Source organism: Centroberyx affinis, unplaced genomic scaffold, assembly GCF_046629955.1.
Source record: "Centroberyx affinis isolate AG114_WGS23_722 - 3 ecotype Tasmania unplaced genomic scaffold, CSIRO-AGI_Caff_v1 ptg001667l_1, whole genome shotgun sequence".
Taxonomy (NCBI): Eukaryota; Metazoa; Chordata; class Actinopteri; order Beryciformes; family Berycidae; genus Centroberyx; species Centroberyx affinis.
Genome location: NW_027280092.1, coordinates 91,507 through 114,783, shown reverse-complemented (window position 1 = coordinate 114,783; position 23,277 = coordinate 91,507). Strand labels below are relative to the sequence as shown.

At 43.7% G+C, this 23,277-nt stretch overlaps 2 protein-coding genes across 4 annotated transcripts in view; both read left to right on the top strand.

The window, feature by feature from the left end:
- The first annotated feature begins 514 nt into the window (after positions 1-514).
- Positions 515-16,811, top strand: pdcd6 (programmed cell death 6). Of its 3 annotated transcripts, none has more exons than XM_071528361.1 (6): positions 515-679; positions 5,276-5,337; positions 12,685-12,729; positions 13,816-13,974; positions 14,962-15,071; positions 15,870-16,810. In XM_071528361.1, exons 1-6 carry the CDS (start codon positions 597-599, stop codon positions 15,966-15,968), a joined length of 558 nt encoding a protein of 185 aa, XP_071384462.1. In that variant the 5' UTR covers positions 515-596; the 3' UTR covers positions 15,969-16,810. The 3 variants fall into 3 exon arrangements, with proteins under 3 accessions (XP_071384462.1, XP_071384461.1, XP_071384463.1); XM_071528360.1 differs by having other exon boundaries at positions 13,816-13,986; XM_071528362.1 differs by lacking the exon at positions 12,685-12,729 and having other exon boundaries at positions 15,870-16,811.
- Positions 16,812-17,072: 261 nt separating this feature from the next.
- The window catches only part of LOC139651458 (enoyl-CoA hydratase EchA19), a 49,765-nt gene continuing 43,560 nt past the window's right edge, over positions 17,073-23,277 (top strand). Inside the window, exons 1-3 of the mRNA XM_071528379.1 lie at positions 17,073-17,333; positions 19,654-19,824; positions 22,540-22,637. Of these exons, the coding sequence (XP_071384480.1) occupies positions 17,201-17,333; positions 19,654-19,824; positions 22,540-22,637 (402 nt within the window). The 5' untranslated portion in view covers positions 17,073-17,200. The remainder of the gene's footprint in view (positions 17,334-19,653; positions 19,825-22,539; positions 22,638-23,277) is intronic.

The window sequence follows — 23,277 nt, the reverse complement described above, 5'->3', positions numbered from 1 at the left end:
GTTCACCTCTGCTTTCAGATGGTAATAAATACTATTTGGGAAGTCGGGGTTAGGAGATGGAGCCATGTTTGTTAACTTATGAAAAATATGCATTATACATATACACTGCAACATTACTATAACACTTTCATACTATTATGATCAAGGATGGGAGTAACAATCTAGGTTCACAGAGCAAAGTAGGAGTGTTACCAAAAATAGTTGGTAGCTGCAGTAATAATTAGTGCTAAACAACTAAAACCACCACCCAAATTTGAATTTACAACCAAGCTGCTGCAACATGGAGTTAAACGTTTAGTTTAATTACATGCAGTGTAACTACTCAACACCTATCTTGCTATAGACCTTTCACGTAAGAACGCCTCTGAAATAAGATGTGATTTAAAAAAAAAACCCAATTCTAGTCCGGTTGAAATAAGAGGGGGAAATGTGACGTCACGTTTCTTATGGGAAGTGGTGAATGATTGGCCACGCCTCTCTGCGCGAGGAGGGGAACGTCAGTGAGTCTCCGTGACAGATTGAAGCCGTTGGAGGAAACTACAGCAGTTGGACTGTCTGCCGGGTTACTTGCACAATTTTGACAGACTCTCTATAAAATGGCGTATCACAGTCCCTACAGAGCTCCCCCGCATATCAACGCCCCTCCGGACCAAGGTTTTCTGTGGAATATCTTCCAGAGGTGAGTGAAAACAGACGTTTTTGTTTCTCCCCGTCTGTCTCCTGTCTTCACTCACTACGCTCCGCATTGAAAACTGCTGTCGTAGTAACGCAGAGGAGGAGTGGGGCTGGGTGGTGGCACAAATGTTTCACAGACAGCTTTATTTTCTGTCTCTATCCCCTTCTCTTTCTCTCTAAGTTTCGCGTTTTGATGAGAATAGAGCTCCGCGATGAAAATGACTCGTCGATGTGATTTCTCAATTCCGCCTTTCAGTTGTGGAGCTTCCTGGAAATACTAGTGTTTTACAGCAATCACACTGCACTTCACTCAGCAGGTCACATTACAGTACATTGCATTACTGTACGCTGGCGGCCCACGGACCCTTGTTGTTTGCGTGGAATGGTCTTGAAAAGCAATTACCAGTTACAACCAGTATTAGGCTATGAGCTGGTTTAATGAATGAACTGACTTGTACATCAGTGATAGTTTCCAAACTGGGGTCCAAGGACCTCCAGGAGTCCTTGATGGGTTTCCAGGGGGTCCCCCAGCAAAAATAGGAATAGTTAAACTCCACTATTTCATATCAAGATAGGACAGTGAGAGAATATCACAGGAATTACTGTTCTCTCTCCACATTGCTATCTCCCCTCCAGTTGTCCAGTTTTGCGCCAAATCATATTCAACAACAGAAGTCTAATAAAATGGGGGTCCCTCAAATAAAATCTGACCAAATGTTAGTCTCTGACCCAGTGTGTATCTAATTGAGGGGGGTTTGGCATGAACATGGTTGGGGACCTGTCCAGTTCACATGTTGTATAGTCTATATTTCCTTTTTTCCCCCAAGTATGAGGCACTGAATCAATGGAGGCTTTTAATTATTGATATTCATTCTCCATTAGAAGTCAAAAGTGTGTCAAGAACAGCTGCTATGAAGGTCATAGTAGTAGGCAGAGAGGGAAATAGTTGAGTTGCGTTGGCCCCTGGTTATAGTAAGCTATAGAGTTATGTAATACTGCAGAGGATTCCTTCCTGCTGCTTTGCTTTCTCACAACATTGAGATGCTGCAGGCATTGCGAGGCTCGAAACACCCCTAACAAATTATTTATGGGTGACGCAAAACCCCTTAGAAAACACTCTCAGGTTGGACACACACACACACACGCGCACACACACACACACACACACACACACACACACACACAATCTCACTTCTACCTTTTGCTTTTCTCACTCTCTGACACACATTCATGATCTCTCTTTCCCTGTCACGCAAAGAGCCATGATCACTCTACCTCTCACAAATACAAACTATCTCTCTCTCATGAACACACACTCACACATTCGCACTTACACACACACACACATACACACTCAGCTCTCACATGAGTATTGTGGCGCCTCATCTGCAGCCTTAGTGAATATGTGGCAGAGCAGCGGTGGAATTCCCTCAGTCATGTGATCAGAGTCACTAGAGCATGGTGGAAGTGCTAGGCCGCTCTCTCTCTCTATCTCTCTCATGCACACACACCTACCTATCCATGACTCACCGACCCACGGTTGTGCTTTTTTTGGCTATCCTTTTGGTTTGAGTCATACATTGTAATTCTCTTTTCATGCTGCTACCTAATAATCATGATTCTGTCTTTCCATGACTGGATGGCACGTGTCAATAGAAGGAATAGAGCCATTCATTCTCAAGGCGTTTTGTGTGGTCAATGGTTCTGGCGTGACAAGTAGACCAGAACGGTGTTGTCGTCAGACCCAAATAAAACCAGTATCTTTTTTTATAACATTTTTTCATTCCCAAGCCTTGACATTAGATGGTAATCAGATGGAGCTGGAAGAAGTCATTCTTTCGTTTTTGCATCTTTTGTAATGAATGACTCTGGTATGGCAAAAATGTGTTGCACCCAGACCTAAGAGAGTCAAGAACAACAGCAGGCTTAGAGTTGGATTTAGATCAGCAACACAGATGCGTTGCTATGTGAATACAACAACATGTTTACTGACTGGCTACTGCTGGGCGACTAAACCTCAACGGACTGAAACAAGTTCAGGTCCTGCCTTTTATACCAGGAGTGCTAGTCTAGTAGAGTTTGACCTTGTAGTAATGCAGTTCAGTTTCCCCTGGAATGAAGGAATAAGAGTGAATGAGATTATACAGACGTTGGTTCTTCTATGTTTTTTCAGTCAATGGAGTGTTGATTTGAGGTCTCAGGATCATGAAAACATGCGGGGTATCCAACTAGAAACAGGCCCACGACCCATTCTGCAGCTCAAACCATAGATTAAGAAACTTAAATATAGACAAGTGGTTTCGGAAACTGACTGTTGATCACCAGGATTACTTTGGAAATCTTTGTGAATACAGGCTTGCATTGAAAGTTTCTCTTTTCCGGCACGGGAGCCAGATTGACATAGCCTTGCTTTACAACCGTTAATGTGGAAAAGTAGGGCAGGCTATGTTCCGCCTACCATGTTCCAACCAGGCTGCTTCATAGGAAAAAGTGAAACATGGGAAAATCTGACTAAAATAGTGTCTGACTCTGCCGTAGTGTATTACGTTGTCCTGCTGTTTTATAGGATCTGTTTTTGACAGCATTGAGACGGAATCGCCAGATGGTTAGCTGCCTGTGCTGCAGGCGAGAAGGAATTTTAATGATGTACTCATTTTTTCACCTCGCTTTATGTAAAAACTTGGCGAGGTAAGTTTACCTGAGGGAGAGTGACTGAGTGAATGAGCAAGAGGGGGAAGGGAGAAGACGAGGAGAGGGAAAGGGAGAGTGCTTCTACACACACACACACACACACACACACACAGCTCAGTCAATCCGTCAGTGTTTGGTAAAGGTTGGGTACCCCCAGTGCCTGCACCATTAACCCAACCACTCTTCACCTTCAGTGTCACAAAGCTGTCCTTTATGGAGGCATGCTGAGAGACCCTCCCCCCCCCAAGGAGACCAGGCAGGTAGTTTGCCCTCCTTGTTATTTTTTCTCTTTATTTAGACAGGGGGGTTGGAAAGAGAGGGTTACAGACATGGAGGATCACAGCACAGACATCAGAGCGGGTTACAGATGTGGAGATATGACGGTACATAAAGTGTTACAGCTGGGAGATGAACCCGGGCCCACAAAGTCAGAATTGGGCTGGTCCTGTGGTTTTTGCTTGGGAGTTCCCCGTCCCCTTCTCCCTCCCCCCTCCCCGCTTCTTCTCTCCTGGTATTCAAACTCTGTTTGTCGAGTGTGCTCTAGGTCGGCAGGTTGGGCTGGGCATGTTGCTAAGGAACAACTGAGTCATTGGAGGATTGACTAAGCTACATTTCATAACTGTGAGGCCTGTTATTTACGTCAGTGATCAACCCGCTAATGATTTCAGGTCTCAGAGAAACACACACACAAACACAAAAAAATAGGTCTGAGTTTTCTAAAAGTGTCTTAGGGATCAAATCATCAACTGCCTTGCATTTGAGAAGATGCAGCAAAAGTCAAGAGAATCTTGGTCAGATGCTTTTAAGTTCATTAGCTTATTTGTGATGGAATTTGTATCACTGGATTCTCTTATGGCTTTCAGATCTATTCATTATTTTTATGAGGGAGTTGCCTTCATGCTTGCTCTCAGTCAGTGGTTCCCCAACCATTCCAATCTGTTTCTCATAACCTGAAACCTGATATTTTGTTGGCATGTCTTATAGAATTTACTCTATTTTTAGGCTCTAGTTTGACTTTCATCAAATAAAAGAAAAGGACAGAAAACTCCAAGAGGTTATAATAAAACATCTTACCACCTAAAAACAGTAGTCTACTACTGTGTACTACTTTATGTCTTTTATTGTAGCTTACACTACAGAAGCTGCTTATAAACCCTTTTGACAAGATAGCCAGTACCTCTCCTAATATTTATTTCTCCAGAATAATTTGGCAACTCATCCGTCTGTCCCCATGACCTACCTTTAGATGCTGACATGGATTTTGAACAAAACAAAACCCAAACTATTTCACATCAAGGGCCCCAGGCCATGAACCCCCATCAGAGAAGAGCCCTGCTTGAGTTTTTTGTTGACAGTGGAGCACGTGAAACATACTGTAGATGGTCCAATTTATTCTTTCATTGCGCTAAATTGTAGTGAATGAAATAACACTGAAATTAAATGGTTCCTCATTTTGAGCCCTTGGAAACTCTTTCAAGGACTCCTGTAGGTCCACGAGCCCTACTTTGGGGAAACACTTTGTTGTTAGTTTTGGTTTCACATTTCACTATGTAAGATGTTACAGTGAGATTCCTGTAAACTGACACTACGCCGGCATTGCTAAAGTCTCACCTTGTGTGGTTAACTTTCACTGCTTTCTCAGAATCAACACACACACACACACACACACCCAGCCCGTCTGGCTGGTCTCAGGGGAGCGGTAAGCGTACAAGCTGCCTTGTGTGTCCTGGTCATAGACTTCCATTCATTCTCAGTGGACTGTTGAAATCCTTACAGGAGCTCAGGAGGATAAAGTTTCAGCTGTCAAGTGCCAACGCCTGCTGCCTTTGTGTGTGTGTGTGTGTGCGTGTGTGTGTGCGTGCGTTCCGTTGTTAATGCGGCGGTATCTAATCTGTGTTTTCCTCCCCAGGGTTGACAAGGACAGGAGTGGAGTGATATCAGACACAGAGCTTCAGCAGGCCTTATCGAATGGTACGTGTCCTTTTCTCTCTGTCTGTTCCTGTCTTTCTCTCTCTTTGTCTTTCTGTTGCATGCTGACTCTCTCCGCCTTGCTTTCTGTCTCTCCCATCTCTGTGTTTCTTTCTCTCTATTTCTGTGTCTGTCTGTCTTTCACGGCTCTCTCCTCTCTCTCTCTTTCACTGTTCCGCTCTCTCTCTCTCTCATCTGTCTCTGTCTTTTTCCATCTTTCTCTCTCTCACTCCCTCATTCTTGTTTCCTCTCTCTTTTCCATCTCCTCGTTACACACCATTGCTCTCTGCCGCTCTCTTCTTTCATTTCAGTAACTGCCAGGTCTAAGCACAAAATGGATTGGGACTTTATTTTTGTCCTAGAGTGACAGATGAACAGAATAAAAGTGGAGAGTGGAGTCTTATTTTTGTCCCAGTACAACAGACAAGCAGGTGAAAAGTTTATCAAGGTAGCTTCAAAAGAAACAATCTACTTCCTGTATGAGGCAGGAAATGTGTCTCACTATCGCTGCCATGTGACGGCCAACTCAACACTATAGTGGCTGGTTTCTTAAACCATGGGTGTGGACTTAAAAGGACTTATATGGGTATCACAGACTTACTTCTGGTGGTTCCCTGCATGATAAGAGAAGTAATGTTTTTATAAACCTGCCTCCCAACTAAAATGAGAGACTATTTCTCATTTGGGTCCCTGAAAGAAAAAAAAAAGTTGAATATTTGCTAACCCTAACACTATATGGTGGCGATCAGGGACCGGCTTTCTCACTTCTTAAATCTAACCTTTAGTTGGGAAATTTAAAATGTAACCAGAGAACCATCAAGGGACAACATCATCCAAGCCTGTTTTGTTGAATAAAATCACTAAAAGGTCTTCTGAAATCAGCCGGGGGCGTTTTTCTGTAGCGTAGAATTGCATTGCATCTGAGAGATGGAAAACTGAGAGGAAACATCATAAAAGCCAGCGTGAAATAACCCAGGGATTGAACTGGAGGATTACTGGTGCCAGTGTGGTGTGACTTGGGATGGCGCTAACAGGATTAAGACTTCTATTTCCACTGGGGCACCTATACAAAAAAGTGGCACTTTGGGGAAAAAACATTGAATAAATGACACAGGCTGTGTTCTCCATTCAAATTCTGGCTTGTAAAGTCAATTTTACACTTGGACTGGGTTGGTAAAATTTCCAGCTCCATGCCCACACCCAACTTAACAGTCTGTAGCAGCATCGCTTTCAAAACCTGCCACTTGACCTTGCTCTCTATGAGACAGGACTGTTGAAATGCGGTAATGATTAATGAGACATATTTTTGGAGTGCAGTTTGCCTCCCGCCATTCCCAGACACCGTAGCACAGGTTGAGTTCATCTTCTCATCAAAATATAATGTGTTCCCCATCAAGTTTATGGCCGCATTGCTCTCAGAAACTCAGGCTGCTTTTGAAAGACTTTTGGACAGATTACTCTCCTCAGAAACACATTTTTCTGTACACTCGGAGGGGAAAAAAAGAAGTGTCGAAGGCAGCAGCAGTGAAAGAAGCTGTTATCAGGCTGCGCAGTGGCTCTGGCTCAGCATACTGATTAGTGTGAGTGTGTGTGTTTGTGTGTGTGCGCGCATGTGTGTATGGACATGCACATATGAACGTATGCGTGTGTGTGCTTATTTGTGTCTGTGTTCATAATGTGGGTTAGTTTCACTATGTGTTTGTGTTTCAGATTTGGCTTGCGTGTGTGTGTGTGTGCCATGCTGTGTATGTGCCTGTAGTGTCCGCCTGTGTGCGCCAGGTTCCTGGTCCAGACCCCCTCCAGTTCATTAGCCTGCCTGTGATATGAAGCAGAGCCAGTGAAGCTCAACACAAACTGCGCTCTATCCTGTCCTGCAGTTAGCTGGCTAGCTAAAGCCACCAGCCCCGCCGCTGTCTGTAGGCGCTCCGCTGACCCTGCAAATGGTGCTGTTATTTACATCGGCTCTTCACCACCGCCGTCCTTTTTGACCTCTTTCTCCATCGTCGTCCACCTCTTGTTGTCTCTTCCTCTCTGCCCTTCACTACCTCTCCTCTCCTCTCCTCTCCTCTCCTCTCCTCTCCTCAGGGGAACAGAGTGCAGAGTATTGAGGCCTTGGAGGCTGGAGAGGGTGGGGAGGTTGGGTCTTTGCTGTTGCTGTTTACACTCCTCTCTCCTCCACTCTCTCTGGTCCAGATATTCTCCCTTCTTCTCATCTCTCCTTTCAGTTGTCTGTTTTCCGTTCCTATCTTCTCGTATCTCTGAAATCTGTCAACCTCTCCTGCCCTTTTCCTTCCCTGACTCTGTGGAAAATATCCATTGTAACAGTTTCACTTGTTTCACGTAACATTATCTCAATGCTAGTGGAGCAATCTGCCTTATTTTAAGATATTGTCACTTGTTTCTTGTGACTAGTGAAACTGCATTGAAATTATCTCACCCAATTTCCAGGTTTTTCTTTTGCTTGTCTCAAGGAAAACCAAATTTTAAGACTCAATAAGAGACCAGATGACTTGATAAGATGTCAACATTGTTTGGCTCCTCTCCTCTCCTCTCCTCTCCTCTCCTCTCCTCTCCTCTCCTCTCCTCTCCTCTCCTCTCATTTCATCTTATTCCTCAGGAGGGTATGGTACCGGCTCAGTGCCTGCTGTGTCCTCTGTCTGTTTGTCCTCTCTCACTCTCGCTTTCTGTCTTTGTCTCTCACCCTTGCTCTCTTTCTCACTCCCACTTTGTCCTCTTGCTGTTTCTCCTCTTCCTCTCTCTCTCTCTCTCTCTCTCTCTCCCCCCCCCTCTCTCTCCCCCCCCCCCTCTCTCTCTCTCTCTCTCTCTCTCTCTCTCTCTCTCTCTCTCTCTCTCTCTCTCTCTCTCTGTGTGTGTGTGTTTGTGCTCCCTCTCCTCTTCCTCCTCCTCATCCCTCTACCAGTCCTGGGTGTGACAGCACATCGTCCCTGATGAGAAACTGATTGGCTCTGTGCCGTATTTCACTAGCCACTTTCATTACACCAAGTGTGTGTGCATGTCTGTGTGTGTATGCCTTTTAGCTATGCCATTCTCTATAAATGTGGAATTTTTTTGGCCTCCCTTCACTCAGCAGTGAGTAGCCGTCATACTGACTAGCTGTCACGCTCCCCCACACTCCCCTACACACAGATTTACACTCCTTTAGTTATTTATTTTAGTGTGTAGGAGCAGTAATAGCCACTGAAATTGCTGACAAGCGTGATAGAGAGCACACTTACTGTGCAGATTGCGAAGTTGGCCGAATGGCAGGACTTGAGGAGCAAGTTGAAAAAGCCCTTACCCCTACACCTTTTACATTTGTAAAATCAGTTACGCTGGGATTGACTCGAGTTAGACAATGGCAGTACGCATTGCCTTTTGATGGACAGTGTTGAGCTTTTCATTATCGTCTTCCTGCTCATCTTCATCAATCTTCAATCCTGCTTAGCCCGTTATGTTTAAGCTGACTAGGGGATGGGATGCTTTATTCACCAACTCTGTGTTGGACCCAATCATTTTTAGCTAATGGTCTGAGGCAGGGGGAGGGGAGGCGCACTAGTGTTGTTTATGATTGAGTGGATCCCTTGAGCATAGCCTGCTGGTCTGCGTCATACAAATCACTGTTGTCTTGCATAAATCTTGAATCTTACAAAAAGCGGACTCTTCGGGGGCTGAAAATGATTTGGTGACTCCCTCATTGTTTGCCGTGTATTTTTGACATTTTACAAGGCATTCTCAATGATTGTCATAAAACATTTTCTGTACATAATAGACAATCTCTGCTGTCAACTCCAGTGGGGAGAAAAACAAAATTGGCAAAACTGGAAATACAAGATTTCAGTAGGACCTAGAGGAAATATATTATATATATCGGTTTGGTGATTATGATAATGATGATAATGCTGATGTTAAGGGGGGTGGTGATGATCATCGCCTGGCTGTCCTGCCTTAATTTTATGGAGACTGTATTTTTTTTGTTTTTTGTTTTTTGTTGGTTTTACACCTCAAGGTCAAACCTTTACCTTGGGCGGATGACATGTTGCGTGCGTGTGTGTTTTGGTTCAAATCTGTGAGGTTGCTTTGTGAGGTGTGTGGGTGAGCAGTTACCCCAACTGCTCACCCACACACCTCACAAAGCAATCTCACAGATTTGTATGTGTGTGTGTGTGTGTGTGTGTGTGTTAGAAAGTGTGTAAACTTACATGTGCATATGTGCTTGCATGCGTCAAGTGTGTGTGTGCAAGTGTTGTATAATTGCAGGTGTGTGAGTGCGTGTGACCACAGAGGTCTCACTGAGCTCCACCAGTGGGCCTGTGTGTGTGTGTGTGTGTGTGTGTGTGTGTGTGTGTGTGTGTGTGTTGCGGTCAGCCACCCTGTTTTTCCACCCGCCTGCCTTTCTACTCATCTCCTATCCTCCATCCTTCCCTCCCTTCCTCCCCTCCTCCTTCCTTCTCTTTCTCCACCTCACCACTGGGAGTTGGGCAAGGCAGTGAGAGAGCCTAGTGTGTGTGCAGGACAGAGGGTGCCTTGTCCCACTTGACTGTCAGAGACACACACACATACACACACACACACACACACACACACACACACACACACACACACACACACACACACACACACACAGATACATCTCAACCTCACTGACCACCTCACACTGGGCAGCCGCAGTCTGTTTGGCATACATTGATGACCTCACAACTAGCTGCTGGTGTGAAGATATGTGTGTGTGTGTGTATGTGTGTGTGTGATTAGGACAGGTCAGTGTGGCTGGAAAGATCACTGCTTGTCCTCCTCTCCTCTTCTCTGCCTTTGGCTGTTTTCCTGAAACCTCCAACGCAGACCAGTATTTATAAAGCTGCTAGGAAAAGGATTTCTGATGTAAGATCTGTCTGACTGGCAGGCTGTTCTTCTAGCTGATCTAACTCGTATATCATTTGAATTAGGAGCTTCCATGGTCCGTTATGTGCAGAGTGAGTTTCATGACCTTATGGACAATGAAACACATTCCAAACCTACTGTATAATTTCCAAAATGCTTTGTCATTAACAAGAGTCTATTTTTCAGTTTTTATGAAAAGCTGACTTCTGGAAGACAGGAGGTTTCGATCGGACAGCCGCAAAAAAACATAAAATGTCTTTGACTTGGTTTCACAAATTGGTCTCACATCAGTACACCTGAGGTACTTTATGTGTATTGGCTTAGATCAGCACATCAGTTCCTAGATACTGTATGGATATAGATTCTGGCCTCGGTCCCAGCTTAGTAACAGCCTCAGGCCTGGTCCCAGGCAAGGCTCTAGCCACCATCCCAGACAGCTTCACCCATCAATAAAACAAACCGAGGAAGAGGGAGGAAGTGTCTAGTGTCTTCATTTTAACACTGAACCAAACTTTTTTGGGCCTGTGTCCCAGAATCGTTGTACATCTTTTCAAAGTCCTGAGTTCACTTTTGTCCCATTGTCATTTGAACACTTGATTTCGACTTAACACATAAGCACATGTCAGACTGAACTGAAAATAAATCAGCAAGAAACCCAATTTTCTATGCTCAATTTGGCTTGTAACTTTGTTCTTTTTTTACAATCCGCTGTATTTCAAAGAGCACCTCTCCTAAGCTCCTGTGGCTCCCATTGCAGTCCTGCTTGTGGCTGGTGTATTTCAAACTGTGCAGGGAAAAAGAAAACAAGCAGTCGGGACCAGCACAGTGAGAAATAGGCTCCACGCTATGATGATGGGATGTTAAAAACGTCCGCAGATGCAGTTTTAGGGTCTGCAGATACAGTTGCAGGGGAGAGTCTTAGGTCAGCGAAAGTAGGCTAGCTAGTTCAAGTTACTGCAGCAAAAACTACACTGCAAATCGTTTCTTTACTCTCTCATCTCTTCAGGTTTCTTCTCTTGTGTTCTTCGTTCTAGTCTTCTCTTTTTCTTGTCTCGTCTTGTCTTCCATTTTCTTCCCTTTTCTTGTCTTCTTTCTTCTTGTCTTGTTTTCTATTTCCTTGTCTCCCCTTTTCCTGTCTTGTCTTGCCTTTTCTTGTCTTTTTTTGTGTATCTTCTCTTTTGTCTTATCTTCCCTATTCTTGTCTTCTTTCTTGTGTTTTCTTGTCTTGTCTTCTCGTCTTTTTCCATCTTATCTTCACTTGTCTTCTCATCTCTTGTCTTCTCGTCTCTTGTCTTCTTTTATCTCATCTTCTCGTCTTCTCTTTTTTTGTCTTCTGTTTTCTTGTCATATCTTGTCTTATCCTCTTGTCATGTATTCTTCTCATCTCTCTTCTCTGCTTGTCTTCCATCTCCCCACACTCTTCTCCTCTCTTTTCTCTGTCTGAACTGTCGGTCTCTCTCCCTCTCTCTGTAATAAAGTGGATGGTGAGTCAGCAGGGTTTTAGTTGCCCTGTTAAATCTCAGCGTCTTGAGAGTGTGAGGTACGCTGTAAAATAGCTGACTTCAATAATATTTTTTCTTTACGCTCACTGTGGTGAGAGCCAAATGGTCACAGCTGCTTTCAAGTCTTTACATTTTTTTAATTACCTTCAACTCATCTTGTTTTTATTCCTGCTCTAATGAGATATTGATAAGATGATATTACTGGTGTAAAAAAAAATCTTATAAACCCTTATTTAGCCCACCAGATGACTACCATTCAGTGCTTGATAAGATATAATATATGCCAATACTTTTATCCTCCGGTCCTTACAGCACATTATTAGTTTGGGGCTCCTGTGGGAATTGAAGCTAACCGCTGATATTAATTTGTCTACACAGAACCTCACTACTTCAGTAACAAATACAAAAGGAGGAAGTGGTGGGGACTTAAACCAGCATATTACAACAGATATTACAGCAAACAGCAAAATATCACAGCAAAAGGACACCACATCTTAGCATGTAGATGGTGGTTAAACAATAGGTAGCCTAGTAGTAATGGCACACATCAGCTTTACACTTAACAGGTGAATGCAATGAAAGTTATGGAATGCCTCCTAATTTGCTAGTGCACCCGGTTATGTTGAATTAGGGCTGTGCGATAATGCACAATATTATCGTTAATTGTCTCGCAGTGGAAACATATTGTCATTATATGGTGATTTGGGGATATTGTGACACACAATTCTGCTGTCTAAATTGATTATAACAAACAAATTTTATTTAAAAACTCTGACAAAATGAGGTATGGTAGGAATATTATTTGAAAAAATCTGTTTTGTTCTTATGATTATTGTGATATTGATTTCAAACATATCCATAGCCCTATGTTGAATGCGGCCAATGGAGACAGTATCTAAATGGCAGCCCACTAGTGCTCCATGCCTATTTCCACTGCCATGCTCTTAACCAGTATTCTTCTGTCTCACAGGCACATGGACTCCTTTTAACCCAGTGACTGTCCGGTCCATCATATGTAAGTAACTGCTGACATGCCAGACTCACTCTTACTCAGCTGACTTCTGTCCTGAGTCTACGCCAACCATTGTTTATTTGTTTCCTCTCCATGACAACTGCCCCAATTCATTTAGTTTTGAGTAATCAAATGGCAGAAACACATTTCTCTTGGTCTAGTGGAAACCTGCAGCTCTCAATAAAAGGAGGAGAAAACAGCATTTGAACGGAAATGGAAAGCTTGTCTCAAAAGGCAGCTGCCTCTTGCCTTAGACTCCAAATATTGATCTGTTTATACTCTTAAGCCCTCTGTAATATGCACTTCAGGTTAAGATCTGCATACTTTGAAATGAAAGTTGAAGACTAGCTTGGCAGCTGTCTGTGCAGTATTAACTACGCTTAGAACTACTGTTTGCCATTTGGAATGTGAAATAAGCTGCTTGATTTAGTTTCTCACTTGTTTATTTGTTCATTTCTGAGGCTTTCCAAGCCCCTGACACATTATCAGCCATAGTTTCTAGTTTAAACAACAGAAACAACAGAAATGTGTTAAAAATATCTTTCCCTGGGTCTCCTATGTACTTTATTCCTCTTTTGTTGTGTGACTTGCAGAATAAATCCCTATAAACTCCATCGCCACCCCTTCCCACTGTACCATACGCAGTAAATCCATTGTTTAATGTTCCCCCTCCACTAAGCATATCCTGTGATAACACTCCCTTTGTTGGGCGGTAATTGGATTGAACCGCAGGGGTGTGGGGGGGAGGGAGGGGTGGGGGTGATGGGTTGGGTGGGGGGGGGATCAAGCAGTTTCTCACCCGCCGTCATAACAGTCTTTTGATGTGGGAGTTGGTTAGTCAAGTGTGAGCAGCCTTTCTCTCTCTCTGACCCACACTCTTCACTTCACAGTTTTTTGACAGCGCTCTTAAAGGAATATGTCGCTCCATATTGGCTCTCATGTCGCAGGATTAGCCCCAAGTGTGTGCACCACTCCTATGGTTGTGTGTGTGTGTGTGAGAGAAAAGTCTGTGTCATCATACGGTATCTTAAGTGCTGCCCACCTCACGGCCTCTCTCCTTCTCCCCCCTCCCTCCCTCTCTTACTTCAGCCATGTTTGACAGGGAAAACAAAGGCGGGGTGAATTTCAACGAGTTCGCCGGCGTGTGGAAGTACATCACAGACTGGCAGAACATCTTCAGGACCTACGACAGGGACAACTCCGGCTTCATCGACAAGAACGAGCTCAAGCAGGCGCTGACTGGATTCGGTGAGCAGCAAAGTATGCTTTGATATCTAAATTTGAGCGCCGTGGTGGAGGGCCTGTGGTTTTCTCTGGGTCAACAGGTCAGGTCTTTTCTGTAGCCATGCATTTGTGTGGATAGAGCAGCGTGCCACAGCCTCCTCTACTGTCTGTTTTCTTAGCTATGTGAGTTTTGCATGCTTTCTGGATTTTCCTTTTTCTTTGTTTGTGATTCTGTGTCCAGTGATAGTGTACTGACTAAGTCTCCAGCGAAATCCTTAAAGGTTTGTGTATTCAAATTCAGTAAATGCCAGAATAGCCATAATAAATATGTTGGTGACATTCTGTCCCCGATCAAAAGTTTTTTAAATTTGGGGAAATGGCTCAGTGAGACAGATGTGTGTAGTACTGATGGTGACACTGCTCTATAGGCTTTCTGTTGGCTGCTCTGTACTTTTTGTCAGACCAGTTATATCTGAGGAGGCGACATGTTCACAGCAGGGAAGATACTTTGTCCATCAGCCGGCTACACTGACTGTTGGTTTTTAAAATTCAACAGCCACCATTTTACAAGTAAAACTGATTTATTGGTACATACTAAATGATAACGTCCAAACAATGATTCTGTACTTGTCGAAATGACCAATAAAGTAGACAAATTTACCAGCCTGAATTCACCAGCATTTGGCTGGTGGCAGGTTTTCACATTCTTTCCTGGATATGGATTAGGATTTTAAAAAATCTCATTGAAAACAGTGGAGTCGCACAAAAATGTTGGGAAAGTACTGTTCAGCCCTGCTTCAAGGATGACCACACATTTTTTGTAGTTGCTCACCCACTGTCACATGTAATATTTGTTGTTGTTCAGTCATACTGTCCAGCTGCCATCAGCATATATCATAATGAACACTAACCAAAACATCCAAATGCAGTCCAAACTGTTTTTGAAATGTAAGATGTGTAGGGAGCCTGTGTAAAGCTGAGTATGTTGTTCATATCTTTCCTGTTCTTTAGGATATCGCCTGTCGGACCAGTTCTACGGTACTCTGATAGAGAAGTTCGACCGCCAGAGGAAGGGACAGGTGGCCTTTGATGACTTCATCCAGTGTTGTATCGTACTACAGGTAACAGATTAAATACAAGCTCATACTGTATTCATTCAGATGTATGTGTCTTGATAAGCACTTGCAGCAACACAAGGCTGTTTTTGTATTCATAAGATTCACAAGCCAGTTTTTAATTGCACCAATCCATTACCATAGATTTATATTTTCCCAGGGAAGGTCGACTGAGTGCACTTGCTCTTTCTCAGTAGTTTCACGTTCATAGCTGCCCAGTTTAACCAGTGTGTTACTGGCAGCTCTTCAGGTACAGTTGGAGTGTCCTTACAAAGGCTCTCCATCAGCAGTTTTTGAAAGTGCCTTGCTCAAAGGAAAACAGCAGCTCTAGAAGTGTCACTCCTACACTTTCCCTGCCCACATTTTTCCAGCTGGTCTGGGGATTTGAATGGGAGACCTTGTGCTCACAGATCTGCATCTCAGACTTTCACAAAGCAGTCAGACAATTACTGATATTCATAGAGCCGATGGTGAATGGTTGTTTGTCATGGTAATACATGCATAAAATGTGATTGTTTAAACACAACATCTATGTGAATAAGACTATATCCGTACTACATGTTCTTTTCCAGTGCAATATCTTGGATAGCGATATTAACTGTAGTATGATGTTTGAAGTACAGTAGATTTAGTTACAAGACAGTAGCAGTTGTTAAAGCTTTGTACAGAAACGTTGAAAGAGAAGCAGCTGAACTTAGTGTTACTTATCAATCTCATACTCTTTGGAGACTTAAGAACAATGCTTAGTTTTTACTATTATTTTTTAGACATTAAATCCAATATCATTGCCCCTCCTTTCCACAGAGGTTGACTGACGTGTTCAGGAGGTACGATACGGACCAGGACGGCTGGATCCAGGTTTCATATGAACAGTATCTGTCCATGGTCTTCAACGTCGTATAACGCACACAGTTCACCACAGAAGAGCACAACTGGACACAACTGTGCCAAAGCCACCGGCACCTCCCCGGATGTCTGCCATGCTGGACACTACAAGATTTTTTAAACCAAATTTTTAGTCCCACTTAGTTAGGTTGTCCCTTACAAATTTATAAAATTGATACAGGGAAACTACTTTGTGTAATGTCCCCGTCTTAGCTCTCCTTGATGTTTTTGGGGGTTGGAACGCTCCCCAGTTGCTGGGGATGGCAACCGCAGTGCTTGATTTGTTAAAAAAAAAATCTTGTAGTGTTTATAAGATGACCAACCTGAACAACGTCTGTGTTGGAGACTCTGGGTCGGGGATGTATGTGGAATATTACGGACATTACCCTCTGTCTGTCTGTCTGTCAGTCTGTCTGTTAATGTCCATAACGTTTGTTTGATGTCTTAATGATAATTGTTATTATTAAAAAAAGACCAGAGTATCTGTGTTTAGGGTAAAAAATCATGCATTGTAAATATCATTTAGGATGCATTGCATGCTTTTCAGGGAAATCCAGTCCCACGTTGAAGCATGCTTTCTCTCTCTCGTCTTTTCCTCAGACCTGTTTTGCTCAAAGCCATGTTTACAAAAACTGTGAAAGCAGGTGACGACCTGCTTTGAGATTCACTGACATGCCAGCTTACATGCCATATTTGTATAAACTTATTTTTAACCAGCAAATCTTTAAATGTTAGAACATATAATTTTAGGTAGAGGATAAGCATATGCCTTTAGTATGGCTTATTTTTTGTGCATGATGCCTTAAGATCTGTAAAAAAAAAACAACAACAACACGAAAGAGGAATCTCTTTTATTAAAAAAAGAAAATCTTATGGGGAGTTTGCTTTGATTATTTTCAGCTACAGGACTACAGGGTCACATTGCGTGGGAAGGAGCATTTCAAACGGCTCCACTTCGCCCTCTGCTGTCCGCTGGCCGCATTACTTTTGTGCAATGCACCAATGCTGCATCACAGAACCTTGTGCAGAGTGTCTGTTTCCATGGGGGGTTAAATAGTGTTGCGCATATCATATCAGAGTTTGGTTTAGGTTGAGTCGCGTTTACTCGACGTTTACGTTTATTCATGCTAGCTTTGGCTGTTAGACACTGTTTGAATATCAATATTTCAAATCTAATCTAGTTAGCAGTTAATTTGTCCGTTCTGTTTTGTGAGTTTGAAGAGTTCTTTGTTAACGAGCGAGTTTTACCAATGGCTCTCCAGACTGGTCAGACATGGGCGGCACGTGCCTTCTGTCAGAGGAAAGTCTTTGGACAGTCACTGGTGCGTTTGGTGCTGAAAGGATCCTACAGCACCGCAAAAGGAGGTGAAGACACGGGAAGAGGTATGCGGGGGACCAATGCAGTAACATGGGGAGGCCTGCAGGGGCCAGCATAGAGACACATAGATTTATGTATGAATATAGTAATAAATTTATCTAAATAAAGGCTTTGAAAACAAGGTGAGGGACATTATGCATGGTCAACCTAAAAACAGCAAAAAAAAGTGGTGGATATGACCAGCAACTTTATTAAATGACAGCTAGAAATGATAGAAAAACATTAATCGAATGAAAGGAACACAATGCAATTATAAATTGGAGATAAGGAGCACCAAATTAAGAAATACAGCTTCAAAATAGCAAGGATTGAGACGAGGGCATGTACACTTTTCTGACCTTGGCATTTTTGCATGGTTATGTGATTTAAAGTAAGTAGTAAAATAATTTATAATCAAATTATAACAGGGTTTGATACCCGTCTGTTTACAAATATGGATGTGACATTTGTCCATAGTAAGAATAATCTGCAATAGTTACAAATTGCATGTATAATGAATATCACTGTCATCAAAACAAGTTGCATTACACCTGATCTGTGACACCCAACTATCAAAGTCAGACCAGAAATGGTAAGTTTATGACCACTGAATAAATAAATGTTCTATAGTTTGAGTTTCTGAAGACCAAAAAGTAAAAAGTTCTGATTCAAACCCAGTGACAGCATAGCACTTTAACTTGCCGATCTATGAGATACAATAAAGAGGTGGTTTAAGGAGGGTAAAAGGAAACTTGTTAGGGACTGTTGGTCAACTAATAGTTGAAAAATTAATTATGCCTTTAGCATTTGCAGTATATGATTCACCTTCTAGAAGTTAGTTTGGACTTAGTTTGGGTTTTAAGGCTTACATTGGTGATATTTGCAGCAGCACTTTTTATATATTTAAAATAAACCAAGATTTGAATCCCTCGTTTTAGAAACAAAGAATTTATGACAGGGCTGAATGTATTGATTTGTGTGGGTCCATAGGATATCTCTGGTGATGCCAAAATCAATTTGGGTGATGAGGCAAATCGAATTTGAATGGGGCTTCCCATGGGAACTAGTGCAGAAGCAAATGATGGGGAAAAAAAACACACTAGCTGTCAGCAGTTCATCGGTCTGGAAAGTGGAGAAGTTTCTAGTCCTCTTACAACATGAAGGCTTCTGAACATCCTGGTTTCCACTGCAAGGCCAAACAGGGCGAACACAGAGCGTAAAGATCCAGTACAAGGAAAGCTTCGATGTTGATTTCTAACACAGTGAGCATCATTTTTTTTTTTTTCAGTTTTTGATGGTTAGATGGTACATGCCAAAAGATATTTATATCTCTTAACTATGCATACTGTCGACCAATCAGAGCATTCATTAAAACCTGGGTGTATGTGACATCATGTACACCAGGAAGTAAATTGGAGTTCTAAATCTGTTTGATTCAGTTTTTTTAGTCAAATTTCCACAATGCTGACAGTTGGTATAATAATTGGTGTAAGTTTACATTAACAGGTCCTTTGTTAAATTATACAGGGACATTGAGAAATGTAATTCTCATTGCACTGGATCTTCAACTCATTATGTACTTGATTCTCTTGGAAGTTAGATTACACTTCTGTGAATATTGGATTGTTTCCTAGCCCCTTTTACCCTTATTAAAAACACTGCACTGTGTGATTAGCTGCTTGAGGTGGCACAGTGAAAACTGTCCGCCCGGGACAAATTACCCCCCCCCCCCCCCCCCCCACCCTGTCTTCCCTCACTTCACTGAGTTTTGTTCACCAGTCTTCCTCCTGGTGTGAGCGAGGTGAAAGTGTCCAGTAGCTTGTTTTTCCTGCTGCTCTTCTCCCTGCGATGCCTCTGGCTGCGGCTGAGGATTGGATTCCCTGGGATGACCCTAAACAATGTCAGGTCAACTGCCTGCTGCAACCTCAAGCCACAGCCAGGGGCGCGACACACACACACACACACACACACACACACACACACACACACACATAAACACACCGAAACAGAGAGAGAGATCAGGGCCATCACCTCAGCCCAGCTCAATCTTAGCCAGACCATCATCTCTCTCTCTCTCTCTCTCTCTCTTTCTTTCTTTCTTTCTTTCTTTCTTTCTTTCTTTCTTTCTTTCTTTCTTTCTCTCTCTCTCTCTCTCTCTCTCTCTCTCTCTCTCTCTCTCTCTCTGTCATCAAGTCCATCCACACAGCACCATTTACATTCCTCCTCCATCCTTCCTACTGTGCGGTTCGTACTTAACGTTTTCGGGGGCCGGCCTCTTTCTAAGTGTCGTGGTCCATATTGTGTCTCTGTGTGTCTCTCCATCTCTCTCTCTACCTCTCTCATCAGTCGCCGGGCCGACCGTGGTCTCGGAGCGGAGGGGGACCGTGGTCACCGTGGCGATAAACCGTCCCGAGGCGCGCAATGCGGTGAACCAGGAGACGGCACGGCGTCTGCTGCAGGAGCTGGAGGCCTTCGACAGAGACCCGGCCCTGAGCGTGGCCGTCCTGCACGGCCAAGGTGGGGGGGGGGGGGGGGTAGCAGAATTATGGTGGATAGAATGATAATAATGTGATTTCAGTGATTGATCCCTGTATGGAAATTCTCTTGTCACTTGTCCCCCCCACACTCCAGGGAGGTGGGTAGGGATTCAGTGCCTTGCTCGAGGGCATTTTCCTCTAATATAACTTCTTTCTACCTTCTTTCTACCTTCCCTCTTCCTTCCCTCTTCCTCCTATGTATCTTCCCTCTCATCGTTTCATCTTTCCCACTGGTCATGGAATTTCTGGAATATCGTGGAATTTTGAAAGGTTTATTTCAGGCAGTAAAAGTCAGAGAGTTTGATAAATTCTCTGGGGAAGTCAGGGGAATATCAGGGATTTTTACAAATGGCTCATTTAACAGGAATGTGTTTTCAAACTTGTTTCACACATTCATAGTTTTATGGTCGTTTTCAGCTTCACCACAGCAGCCCAACTATAGAGGAAACCAGACTGCCATTTCTAACTTTTCTGAGCTGAAAAACAACATTAATCAACCAGGAAGGAAGAGCATTCTTAGGTCATGGAAGTACTCCGACTTAGTTATGGAAAGTCATGGAATTTGCCTCTGCCTCCCTTATTCTTTCCCTCACCCCTTCATCTCTCCCACTCCTCCATCCTCGACCCTTGACCCTCCTCCTCCACCTCCTCCTCTTCCTCTCTTCTCTCTCTTCCTGCTCCCTCTATCTGATTGCACCTCAGTTTGAGTTGGACACGTTGAGTCCCAAAAGCTGGCAGAGGTCACCAGACCAGTGCAAACACACACACACACACACACACACACACACACCTGCGAGGGGGCCTGCACTGTGTCAGCCGTCCTGAGCCAGAACCACGCCAGGGCTCCTAATACCTCTAAAAATAATCATCACACACACACTGAACGAACTCCCTTCCCCCGATGGAAATAATGTCTTCAACCTGGATGGGCCGGCGCTCCCTGTCTGCCTTGTAAAGTGCACTCTGGCCCCCGGGAGACACGAGCAGCGCACTCCCGACACTTCAGAGCCTGGAGCCTCGCCAGGCAGCGGCTGCTGAGTGCCACTGAAAACAGTGTGTGTTGGAGGGTAATTGGCTCGCATTAAACGGGTTCGCAACGAGCAGCAAAGCGGCCCGTTCTCGCCCCCAAAGAGCCTCTTCTGCGATTCCCGCTGTGTCTATAATGTGCTTTTAATAGTCCCGCCGCACATTACTTTTCTGCAGGTACCGCCATAGCACCGCTGTTAACAAGGCGACTGGGCTTCCAGGGTGATTAGCAGTCCGTCTTCTGTTTTCACATGACAAGCAGGGAAAGCTCCGGTTTGGAAATGCTGCTTCTGCAAACATAAGGAAGCCATTTTGCTCAAATTAGCGCTAACACGATCACTCTCTCTGCTCTCATTTTTCGGACTGTTTTTGTTTTTTTACCTCGTGAAAATTAAAAGCAATTGCCCTTCTGCAGGTTTTGAATGCGTTGGCACATATTTGGAGTGTTTGGGGATTGGATTTCTGCAGGGCTTTTGTGGTCAGGTAGAGTCTGGATGCCAACCAGCTTCGCGGTACGCCGTCCCGGTCACTGCGGGGGCAACTGAAATGTTAATGTCACCAGTTTAACCTGTAACTTTTGTCTATGTGTGTGTATAAAAACTCTTGTCCCCATATTGAACCGAAACGCAAGCAAGAAACCGGTCCAATCCTTATATATGTGAACGGAAAATTCACAGCACATCAGAATCCATGCGATGTTACTCTTACTGTGGGATCAAAAGACAGTTTGTCTTGATTTGGGAACAGAAAGAAGTCCCTCCCACACCAAGAAACACAAGAACCAAGTATTTTTTTTTCTAGTGTCATCAAGAGACACAAAAGACGAAGGGAAGAGTTTGTTTGAGTCCACAAAGCTTAAGCTCAGTCTCCCATTCATTGTTAGTCTCCAGGTTTTCTCTCATGACAGCATCACCGATTAGACTAAACCCCCTCTGTTTTTTTTAACTCCTGGAGAGAGTTGCTCACGTCTAACCGTTCACCGTTCACTCTCTTTGAATACAACCACTGTGTTCGCAGACAAGCCGTCTCTTGCAGAGTCTCTGAAGCTCCTCGACAGCCTCCGTCAGCCTTCAGATCTGCTGCTCTTTTTCTTCACACGAGGACAAAAGAGGTTTAGGGAGCTCAGTCACATCGCTGCTCCCATAAACAGCATGACACACTGTTTTTATATAATTGCCCTGCATTGACCCATAGCTGTAATCAAAGCTCTCAGTTGATGGGTGTTGCTGGCGCACGTCCTCGTTATAATCATTTTCATTACCGTCAGAGAGCGAAGGAGAGAGAGAAGGAGAGAGAGAGAGAGAGAAAGAGGGATTTTATGAGCCCCTGCCTCAGCCTGTGACATAGTGTTTGTAGGCCTCTTGGGTAATGTTGTAATTACCACATGAATCCAACGGAAGGGGCTGTGGTTGGAGTACGTTAGTCTTCCATTAATGAGAATATTGTGCTGTATGTGTGTGTGTGTGCATGTATCTGTGTCTTATGTAGCGGGCCTGGGCTCTTTAGGGAAGAAAAGCGTTTGTGTGCCAGCCAGCCCCCGTGCAAGCCGCTATCCAAATTGCAGCCCTTCGGACTCCAGCTCAACTTGTTGTTTTTTTCATCCTCATCATTTTCCCTTCCTCTCCGGCTTTCCAGCTGCCATACTTTGTAATTTTGTGGTCTCTTCCAGGAGGGAATTTCTGCGCTGGTTATGATCTGAAGGAGCTGGCCAATCACACAGCCTCCCTCAAATTGGAGCAAGATGTCACCAAGGGTCCCGGTCCGATGGTGAGCGCTCTTCAGGCTGTGTGTGTGTGTGTGTGTGTGAGTAGTAGTCAGGGTTATATCTATATTTTCTTATGATGTTCTGAGGTTCAAATGTCTTCACCAGAATATAAAACCAGAAAAATTCTCTCTAGTGAGGATCGTTGCGGACTTCAGTGTGTTTTTTAGAGGTTGCGGAAGGCATGTAGTGGTGAGGATTAACATTAGAGTTTGGAGTTAGGGAATGAAGGTAAGTCAAAGGAATGTATTCACACTATAGATTTGTGTGTGTGTTTGAGTGTAGCGCATATACAGAAAGCCCTGGCTGTTTTGGCACACCCACTATCACTTGACACAGAATGGAGACTTGATGCACTGTAAAGCTATAAACACTGCAACCTCCATAAAATCTGTCTGGATCGCATCTCAAGTCTTTGGGATTGAGTGAACCTCCTGCACACAAAATTATAGCATTGTGTCTCCATTAAAACTCACAGTGTTTCATTTGTTCAGTGGCAGCCCAGCCACAACTTGGAGCGTTTGCGCATGAGCATTTGAGACATGAATCAGGTAGAGACTCTGGGTTGTTTTTCGTAGATTAACTTAATGGAAATCAGAAAAGCAAACAGTATGAAATTTACTAGCAAAAAATATATGCATGCAT